General features: G+C 34.1%; 1 protein-coding gene across 2 annotated transcripts; it reads right to left on the bottom strand.

The window, feature by feature from the left end:
• Positions 1 to 6,546: 6,546 nt before the first annotated feature.
• LOC131016047 (uncharacterized) lies at positions 6,547 to 10,094 on the bottom strand. Of its 2 annotated transcripts, none has more exons than XM_057944589.1 (2): positions 9,771 to 10,094; positions 6,547 to 7,041 (listed from the first exon to the last, which is right to left on the bottom strand). In XM_057944589.1, exons 1-2 carry the CDS (start codon positions 9,933 to 9,935, stop codon positions 6,637 to 6,639), a joined length of 570 nt encoding a protein of 189 aa, XP_057800572.1. In that variant the 5' UTR covers positions 9,936 to 10,094; the 3' UTR covers positions 6,547 to 6,636. The 2 variants fall into 2 exon arrangements, with proteins under 2 accessions (XP_057800572.1, XP_057800573.1); XM_057944590.1 differs by lacking the exon at positions 9,771 to 10,094 and adding an exon at positions 7,124 to 7,225 and having other exon boundaries at positions 6,557 to 7,041.
• Positions 10,095 to 11,320: the final 1,226 nt, after the last annotated feature.

The raw sequence follows: 11,320 nt of genomic DNA, 5'->3' as shown, positions 1-11,320 counted from the left end.
TAAAGTGCAGGGCATTTTCAATATCTAATTTAGTATCATTTGGCAAAATGATACAAGCTCTTCCGGAGCCTTCAATGATGTTGGATGCACCTGATATTGTGTTAACATTATTCTCATCTAATGTCAACTCAAGGAAATACTTCTTCTTTTGAAGAATAATATGTGTATTTATTTTCCAAGACAAATATCACAAGATTTCATATGATATTAATATATATATATATTCATGCCTTGTTAAAAACCTCTCCGTAAAAACCCCATGGGAAAAATTTGGTAGAGGAAAATAGTACAAGACATATATATTTACTCATATATTACACTAGTTGTCTCGTTAAAAACCTTAACTAAGAAAACCTCGTAGGAAAAAACTTAGTAAGGGAAAAAGAGTACAACCATTCGGCCTTTAGGGCCGTTTGACCTTCAAGGTCTAATTTTCAAAAGCATATAATATGGATTGCTCTTGAAGAGTATGTAATATCCTTCATGGAATATTGATTGTGCTACATCGGGAGCAACAATATGAATCAAATAGATAAAGATTCAAGGATATGTTATCCAAATATTTAATTTACTTGCTCTTAGAGCATGTAATATTCTTCAGGAATATTACTTGTGCTACTTTAATAGCATCAATTTAAGATCTTGAATGTAATATTCTTCAGGAATACTACTTGTGCTATTTGAATAGCATCAATGAGTTTTTCAAGATTATTTAAAAAAATACGTTGTATATATATAATATACAAAGTATATATCCACTATGAATTAAAAAAAATTCCCAATACATGATAATATCAATAGTGATTCAAGTAGTAGAACATCAAAGTTTACTGATTATATAAAATAATATGAAACAAGAATTGCCACGTAGTAGTAAATCATATATCTTTTTAACATAATCGGGCGAATCTATTATGTCTCCAATTATCAAAATAGTCTTCTATTTTGCGTGAACTTTTCATATTTTTCTTTATTATTTTTCTAAAATCTACTATTTCACATTGACTTTTTATACCACTTCAAATACAAGTTTACATAAAATGACATATTCCCTCTAAGTACAGATCAAAAATTTACTTTATATCCTCCAAATTCCAATCAAAATTCACTTTTGTTTGGTGGAATGATTAAGATCAATATCATTCGAAATGCATCACTAATTTAATATGCTCAAACAAATGCTATTTTAATAGCATCAAAATATAACTTTTAGGATTATTTGTATTTCTTCAAGAATAACGAAAATTATATCATTCGTAATAAACAAATATAACATATTTGCATCAAACCACAAATATAAGGGGAATTTGCACAAATTTCAATAACAATCTCTTTTATGCAAAGCATATATGTTACCATGATTCCGTTTTCTGGTTATTTCCAAGCCAATTTATTGATATAAACATATTAAACAGTATAATATTCTAATACTTCAAAGTTTCTTTCGTCTGGATTTAGATGATTACTAAAATTATACGGATTGAAATTCAGATGAAAAGAAAATTAATCGTACCTTATTGGAAAGACACAATTCTTTCCTGGGGCATACCTCCAATCCTTTTACGATCGAAGGAAGATGAGAGGATTAGAACTATCGTGCTGATAACGTGTTATAAACTAGAGAGAAGCGAGAGAATATAGTAGAGAATACAAATATCGTTATTATGAAGTTCACAACACACCCATATTTATAGGTGTTAAACCAAGTGTGAACGTCCGGTGTGAACGTTCACACACGTCTGGTGTGAACGTTCACACACGTCCGGTGTGAACGGAGGACAGTCAACTCCGGTGGCTTGAAGATGTCAAGTGTTATTCTCCCTCTAGGTTTCTTGGTCAACACACATAAGATATATCTAGAAGATATATTTACAACAGATTTTTCTCTCATTTTTAACAGTTGTTGCGAGAGTCTAACGTGCGGCGGCGAAGAAAAACGATTCACGAGATAGATAGTCAAATCGTGTATTTTTTTTATTTAAATTAATAATACTTGTTTCATAAAAATATGCATAATTTTTATTTTTCGTTCCTCTTATAAAAATATGCATATCACATTTATAGTAATAATTTCTCTACTAAAAATCATAATTAATATGAGACTATTTCTCCACTCACACTAAACTTTATAAATTTTTTGAAATTCATGTCATCTAATAGTACTATGCATATTTTTATGAGATAAAATGAATATTAAATAAATAAAAGTTAAATACTAACTATTCTATCGTTTAGCCAATGATCGCACACATTTGTTGGTTTTTTTTTATCATAGGACGCATGTGTTTAGGGGTGAGCAGTCGGTCCGGACCGGATCGAACCGGACCGGACCGACGAAACCGAGGACTGAATTTTCAAAAAAGTTTGGACCGAACCGGACCAACTGAAACCTTAGGACCGAACCGAAACCGCCATCGGTCCTCGGTCCGGTTCGGTCCAAAACCGACCATTTTTAAAATATTAAAAATTAATAAAAATATTAATAATATTAATAAAAATATTAATAAAAACATTATAAATTAATAAAAATATTAGAAATTAATAAAAATATTAATAAAAATATTAGAAATTAATATAAATATTAATTATATATTTAAAATATATATTCGGTTCGGTCCGGTTTTCGTCAGTTTTGGCCTCCTCGGGACCGGGACCGAACCGAAATATTTTCGGTCCAAGAAAATAGGACCGGACCGGACCAATACATGGACCAAAACCGACCCGGACCGAAAAAACCGATCGGTTTGGTCCGGTCCGTCGGTTTTGGTCCGGTTTTGCTCACCCCTACATTTGTTACCCCACCTATTTTTTTTTTGAGAAAGTGTTACCCCACCTATGTTAGTGATGAGAAAACTGAAATTTCTTTCCCTGGAAAAAGAGAAAGGTAAAAAAGTTAATAGGAGCAAGTGATTTGAAATGTTAATGAGATGGAGAGTATCAAATTTTGCTCTTGGAAATGGTTGAAGTCTCACGTTTCATCGTCTTTTTGTGTGTCGTTGAATGAGTGGAGCTCATTTCCTATCGATTGTATGCCGACAGTTTTTTTGTTTTCTTTCCCCTATGTTTCTAGTCGTACAGTCTTGTTAGTGATATCAAGATTATAAAACTGTCATCTTTTGAGTACTTTTGGTAGTCTTTTCACTTGAATGAGAATTCCATATTTACCTTTGATAGTCATAAATTATGTGGACATAAATGGCTCAGTTTGGAACATCAAGATAATGTTAGTGGAAATTTATAACTCATTCAGTCATTCGTTTGGAAATTATTATTATTATTATTATTATTTTGGTTCTTCTATAATAAATATAGTGGTTTCATTTTTGTAGACACATTTTTATATTTTCAATTTAATTTATATTTAATATTTATAAAAAAAATTATCTAATAAATTATTTAAAACTTACCCAACTAATCATTTTTTATGGAACATTTTCTTCATTTTATACACATCTTCCAACTATTTATTAGATTTTGTGTTCCCCAAATCACATAAAATACATTTTTTATAGATGGACGGAGTATATATATTGGTTAATTTTCCCATGTTATTTGAATTCTAAGTTTTCTTATGATTTTTGAAATATTACAATTATGATATTATTATTATTTTTAGAGGAATTATGATATTATTTTTAATTACACTATATTAAATTTTCTGAGCCATAAAGCTCCGTCATTTCACTATTTTGGGTACATATTGAATAAATTTTGCCGGAATACGTTGGAGATGCCGTAATGGCAAAAAATAAAAATAAAAAGCAGCGTTATAGCTTTAGGTGCGTTCACTTTTATGGATGGAGAAAAGAGGAATAACAAAAATTTATGCCTTTAAATATCTCATTTTTTATCCCATATTTTACATAAAAGAAAAATTCACTATTTTTTCTTCCTTATTTTCACTTCAATGAGGAATAATATTATCCCTTCATTTTTGTGTAATAATATTATTTCTCCTTGAAGTGAAAATATAGAAGGAAAAATGGTGAATTTCTTTTTTGGTGTAAAATATGAAATAAGAAAGGAGGCATTTAAAGATATAAATTTTTATTATCCCTCCATTTAGAGGGATAAAAAGCAAACTCACCCTTGGTATAGTTTTTAAAAATGGCATGAAATTGTTAGTTGGAGTGAACAGTATGTTATTTCAGCAATTAACCTTTATCTGTATACGGACAGGGGGGTGAGCTTAAGCACTTCGAGCCAAAAAAAATTATATTTAATCTAATAATTTAATATCTTTCAAGAAAACTTTTGTTCTTGGCAATTTTGTAGTTGGAAATTTTCGACTGTAGCCCCCTTCAAATTATATTTTAGTTTACGCAAATAGGTGAGTTTTTTTTTTTTTGAGGGAATATAGATGGGTATTTAAGTATGAGTGAAAATTTAAAATGTCATATTCCTTACATTATATATAAAAAATGACTTCTTTTATAAATATAAGTTTCCTATGCCTTATTCTTTAAATACTTGTTGATGAATTTGTTTGATTTTTTTTAAAATCTTACATATTTGATCGATTTGACAACTATCAGTCAACAATTTGACAACTATGAATCAATAGTACAGGTGACCAATGAGTAGCTAGATTATGGACGGTCAGATCATTTTACCGGCCGATCAGAATCGGTCGGTAAAATCATGCGACCGCCCGGTAAAATGATTTGAGGCAAACAAAATGATAGTTCAAAGCATCTTAATTACTAATGTTTAATTTAATCACATACGTTACTGTTTTTGTTTTATATAAATTAACGATATTAAATAAAGAAAGGGTAAATATCATGAAAATCCCTGAAGTATACCCGTTTTATCAAAAATACTCTGAAACTTTTAAAATATTCTCTAAACCCTTAAACAATCAGGTTTTTATCAAATATATTTCGCATCTATTTTCCGATCACCAGAAACATGATGTGGCTCGCCGGATGCCACAATGTAATTTATTTTCTATTTTTTTAAATGCACTGACAAAAACGACGTCGTTTCGTACCAAATCATTAAAAAAAATCACTCTAAAATTTAAAATTCACTTCTATCGTGTTTGAAATTCACGCTAATAATCTAGAATTATAAATAACTACGATAGAAGAATAACTTCTATCGTATTAGCGTGAATTTCAAACACGATAGAAGTGAATTTTAAATTTTATAGTGAATTTTTTAAATGATATGGTACGAAACGAAGTCATTTTTAAAAAAATGGAATATAAATTACATTGTGGTATCCGGTGAGCCACATCACGTTTTTGGTGACCGAAAAATAGATACGGGGTATATTTGATAAAAATCTGATAGTTTGAGGGTTTAGAGAATATTTCGAAAGTTTCAGGGTATTTTTGATAAAGTGAGTATAGTTCAGGGATTTTCATGATATTTACCCATAGTAAAATATAAAGGTCGCATCACAGGGGACTCGAACTCAAGACCTTTGACTTTAGGCATTAATCCCTTATCGCTTGACAACACACGCACACAATGTTTAGTCTTTTATTCTTCATTCATTGTATATAACGTGGTATTTTATTTTTGGGTTAAGTACCAAATACCCCCCCAACGTTGGGGCCCCTATCGCGTATAGGACCATATAGTCAGGGTAGGCACTGTTTACTACCTCAACGTGGCTAAACCTAATCAAATCCCCCCTGCGTTTTAACACCGTTAAGTCACCGTTAAAAAAATTATTTTTTTTAAATTTTTAATTAAAAAATTTAATTAAAACGATGATATTCTCTATACGCGATAGGGGCCCCAACGTTGGGGAGGTATTTGGTACTTAACCCTTTATTTTTTAATAGTTAGGTTTTCTACATATTTGGCGCGCGATCATAAAATTACAAAAAAAGAAAAAAAAAGTGAGAAAAATGAAAGATGATACACTACAAGAAAACGCGGCTCTAACGACCGAATTTTCGGTCGTTAAACTCGAAAAAACGGTCGTTACAGACCTAACGACCGAAACAACGACCGAAAACTGTGGTCGCCGTTTTGTTCGTCGTGTGGTCTTCAACGACCGTTTTTTGTCGGTCGTTGAAATTCAACGACCGAAATTTAATTATAACGACCGTTTATTCGGTCTTTAAAACCGTAGCCAAGCTCCCAAGGACGACGAAAATCAGGACTCAGCGACCGAACTTCGGTCGTTGATCAACAACCGTTTTTAAACGGTCGTTGATCTTCTGAGATCATCAACGACCATTTTTAAACGGTCGTTGATCAACGACCGTAGTTCGGTCGCTGAGTCCTGATTTTCGGTCGTTAAACAATGACCGTTGTTAAAACGGTCGTTGTTCTTCCGAAAGCATTAACGACCGTTTTTAACTCGGTCGTTGTTTAAAGACCGAAATTTTGGTCGTTAGATGTCGTTTTTCCTATTTTTTCAGTCATTTCTTAACGACCGTTTTTTTTAAATTTCGGTCGTTGTTTAATTTCGGTCGTTTTTTTGTTTTTTTGTTTTTTTGTTTTGTATTCATGTTTTCAATTATATAGCAATCTATAAATTATTCAAAATCATGAAGATGAGCAAAGTAGAAAGACATCAAATATAACAAAGTAGCAAATCATAAAATATGTCAACAAGTTTAGAAATTCAGTATTCAAAGTATAGTATCAAACAAACGATAGTAAATAATATAATCAGAGGTCCGGGTGGGTCCCATCAGAGGCGTCGGAGGGGGACTGTGCATGATATCCTCGCATGAGGAGGGCGATCTGGGCTTGCATCTCCTGTATAGCCTTGCTCTGAGCCTCCTCGCTCGCTCTCCTGACCTCTAGCTCCCTCTGTGTGGAGCTCAGCTCCTCCCTCAATGTAATGAGCTCATCTCTCGAGGCAACAGGGAAAGGAAACTGGGAGGTGCTAGTGGAGTGCGTGCTCGACGACTCGCCGCTCTCAGTAATCGCCCTAGACATCATCATGCCTAATCCCATGATGCGCCCCCTCGAATCAGGAGCGACGACCTCTCGGAAGATGCGCTCTACATCTACGGGCGTGACCTCTTCCTGTGTTTGGCGAAGCTCTGCCAATCGCCTCTCGACCTCCAACTACAATACAAAAATAGTTAGAATAGTTGTAAAATAATTTATTCGAACAAAGGAATTTAAACATACTAAATTAACGTCATACCCCGTGCTGCGCAGGTCGTCCAGCGGTATACTGTCCATTCTTATAATGCATCCGTCGAAAAGTCGCCCAAGTAGCCTCGTCAAAAGAAATATTGCTCTCCCGAGCCTTACAAAACACATTAAAAATATAAGTAACAATTTAGTGATGCATAAAAATTTTAAATAAAACGTTGTAAAGTTACCAAATGTTTGCATCTGAAGAAGATTGTCAACTTGAATGTTTGGTGAAGTCAAATCTTTGAAAAAGAGACAAAGATCTGTAATTGTTTTCCACACATTGAATGGTAGAAGTTCTTTTAGTGCGACCGGCAATACTCGTTGCATCATCACGTGACAATCGTGACTCTTCATACCAAACATTTGAAGTGTACTCAAGTTGACACATCTACCCAACGAGGATACATAGCCATCAGGAAATCTAAGCCCTTCAATCCACTTAAGTAAGATTCTTTTCTCATCATTATCAAGCATATAACATGCTTTAGGGTACTTTCCTGTTTGTTCATTGGCTTCTAACTCAGGTCTGCGACAAAACCTATTCAATTCTTCGCGAGATTTGGCCGTATCCTTTGTTTTGCCTTTAGTGTTCATAATGGTGTTGAACAAATTATCAAAGACGTTATTTTCTATATGCATAACATCAAGATTATGACGTATAAGCAACGAACTCCAATATGGCAAATCCCAGAATATACTTTTTTTCCTCCAACCTGATTCATAAGTTCTTTGTCGTTTAGATATCCGTAATCGAGTCTCTTCAACTGTCAATTCTGTTACTTTTTTAATCCCCAATCCCTCAATCTCAGCCAACAACTGGTACCCATTTTTTGTTTGTGGAGGACCTTTTCTTACTTGAGCATTTTTTATAAACGCATATTTGTTGCGTCGAAAAGGATGATCAGTGGGTAAGAACCTCCTATGACAGTCAAACCAGGATTGTTTACCACTCAAAGGTAATCGAAAAGAATCTGTATCATCACAACAACGTGGACATGCCAATCTACCAGCTGTACTCCAACCAGAAAGCATGGAATAAGCGGGAAAGTCACTAATTGTCCACAAAAGTGCAGCACGCATTTGGAAATTATTCTTCAATGATATGTCATACGTTTGGACACCCACTTCCCAAAGATGAGATAACTCAGCAATCAACGGTTGAAGAAAAACATCAATCATATCCTTTGGATTGTGTGGCCCAGGGACGACAGCAGTGAGAAATATGTGTTGTTCTCTCATGCACATCCAAGGAGGAAGATTGTATGGAGTAAGTAGGATTGGCCATGAGGAATATTGCTTTCCAAAATTGTTGAATGGCGAGAATCCGTCAGTACAAAGCCCCAATCTCACATTTCTGACCTCAGCCGCAAAATCAGAAAATGTGTTGTCAAAATGTTTCCATGCAGGTGAGTCTGCAGGGTGTCTCATCACACCATCATTAACTGATGTAGCATGCCATCGCATATCAGCTGCTGTTGCTTTAGATGCATATAACCTTTGCAATCTTGGGGTGATGGGAAAGTAATGCATCTGACTTACTGCAACTAGGCGTCGTTGACGACTACCACTGGGACCAGAAGATTCTTTGTAACGTTTTGCATCGCAAAACTTACACTCGTTCAAGCTTTCATCATCCCCCCAAAAAAGCATACAATTATTACGACAACAATCAATCTTCTCAACTGGCAAACCCATCCCACGAAGCAATTTCTTTGCACTGTAGAAATCTCCAGTCACCAAATTATTATCGGGAACTATTTCTTTAATCAACTCCAAAATCTGATCAAAACATCGCTCAGACATATTATTATCAGATTTTAAACTCATCAATCGAGCTACAAGAGATAATTGGGTATGGGTTTTACAGCCAGGCCACAACTCTCTATCAGCCGCTTTTAACATATCATACAAATGTTGGGCTGTTGGGTTTGGAGATTCTTCAATTAAATCATCGACATTGTGAAATTGAGCTGTCGCTACATCCATCACCATCGTCTCATAACGATTGACTTCTCTATCTTCCTCAATGGTTACAATACGCCTAGCAACATCAGGGACTTGCACTAACGCTTCACCATGCATCGTCCATATATGGTATCTAGGGATAAAACCATTCTTTGCCAAGTGAACCCTAACAGTCATTGGAGTATCAAATTTTTTGTTCTTACATTTCGTGCATGGGCATTTGATCTTATTTCCAATCATTAAGTCCGGTCGAGAAAGTGCATAATGGATAAATACTTCCAATCCATCCATGAACTCTCCTGTTAGACTACCTTGAGCATATCGCCTATACATCCACCCTCTATCTAAACTCATGTTTATATTTCCTGCATTCATATATTATTAATGTTTTAATTAGTTCACACATTAGATATAAAATTAAGATGATGAATAAGAGTGGAAATTAAGATTAGAAATTAAGATTAAGATTAAGATAAGGATTAGGAATTAAGATTAAGATTATGAAATGAGATTAATATTTGGATTAGGAATTAAGATTAAGATTAGGATTATGAAAGGAGATTAAGATTTGTATTTGGAATTAAGATTAAGAGTATGATTAAGAAAGAAGATTAAGATTTGGATTAGGAATTAAGAACTCAAATAAGGTCGGAGATTAGGATTATAGAAGGATGACTGAAGATTACGATTAGGATTTCAAGAAGGATGATTGAAGATTGAAATTTCAACACAACAACAAAACCAAGGCGGTAGTCATTGCTACCGCCTCCGCCTCTCCCCCACCGGCGGCCCAAACTCCAATTAATCACAATCATACTTAATCGCCTCTCCCCCACCGGCGAAACTATCATGCTTAATTATAATTAAAACATGCTCAACGCAATTAATCATGCTAAATCATATATTTCGCCTCTCCCCCACCGGCGATAAAGCGAATTAAATAAATTTAAACATTATAAGTTCTTTAAATAGAAATTAAGCTTCCTAAGTTCTTTAAATAGAAATGAACCTAACTAAGTTCTTTAAATAGAAATGAACCTAACTAAGTTCTTTAACTAAATCTAATATATATAAACCTAACTAAGTTATTTAAATAAATCTAATATTTACAAATAAACCTAACTAAGTTCTTTAAATAAATCTTATAAAATAAATTATCTTACTAAGTTCTTGTTCTTTAAACAAATCAAATACAAATGAACATATATATAATTAACATATAATTTCACATTACATTCAAACTAAATTCACATTAATTCACATATACTATACAACACAACAACTAAATTTCACATTAATTCATACTAATATAATTAACATAAATTTGAAACATAGCCTACATTAATTCACATATAATTCATACTAAGTTCTATGTAAATTTCTCATTAATTCACATATAATTAACCTAAATTCATATATACTAACATATCAATATTAACCTAAATTCAAATTAATAGCCTACATTATATAAGTTACACGAACTAACCTACAATCTCTTATTCCGGCAACGGCAGGAGCTTTCCGGCGAGGGCAGGGGCGGTCCGGCGAGGGCAGGGGGCTGGGAATTAGAGTTAGGGTTAATAATTGATGAAATCTATAAAAAATAATTAATTAGGGTTAGGATGAATAATTAATTAACTTACCGTAGAGTATCACGTCGACGGAGAGCAGCGGCGTCGGACGGAGAGCGGCGGCGGCGGCGTCGCGTCGGACGGAGAGGAGCAGCAGCGGTCGCGTCGCGTCGGACGGAGAGAAGCAGCAGCGGTCGCGTCGGACGGAGAGGAGCAGCAGCGGCGGCGTCGTTGGAGGTGGCCGTTCGATGGACGGAGGCGGCGGTGTCGGGAACGGCGAAATCGGCGGAAGGAGGCGGAGAATCGGAGGAGGAAAGGGTGGAGAAGAAAATGGGGGAAAAATTAGCAAACCTAAGTTAAGTCCGCGAATTCAACGACCGAATGTCAATTTAACGACCGTTTTTCGGTCGTTGCTAATTTTAATTATAATATTAATAATTTCGGTATACAACGACCGAAAAACGGTCGTTAAAAATAATTATTTCGGTCGTTAATATTAAATATATTTAAATAAATTAAAATACAACGACCGTTAAAAAACGGTCGTTAAATATTTCCGAAAACTTAAAAATATCAGAACTCAAATTTAAATAAATTAAAATACAACGACCGTTACAAACGGTCGTTAAATTAAAAATATATCAAAATTCAAAAAAAAAACCAAC

Source organism: Salvia miltiorrhiza, chromosome 3 (genome assembly GCF_028751815.1).
Source record: "Salvia miltiorrhiza cultivar Shanhuang (shh) chromosome 3, IMPLAD_Smil_shh, whole genome shotgun sequence".
Taxonomy (NCBI): domain Eukaryota; kingdom Viridiplantae; phylum Streptophyta; class Magnoliopsida; order Lamiales; family Lamiaceae; genus Salvia; species Salvia miltiorrhiza.
This window is presented reverse-complemented; position numbering and strand designations above follow the sequence as displayed.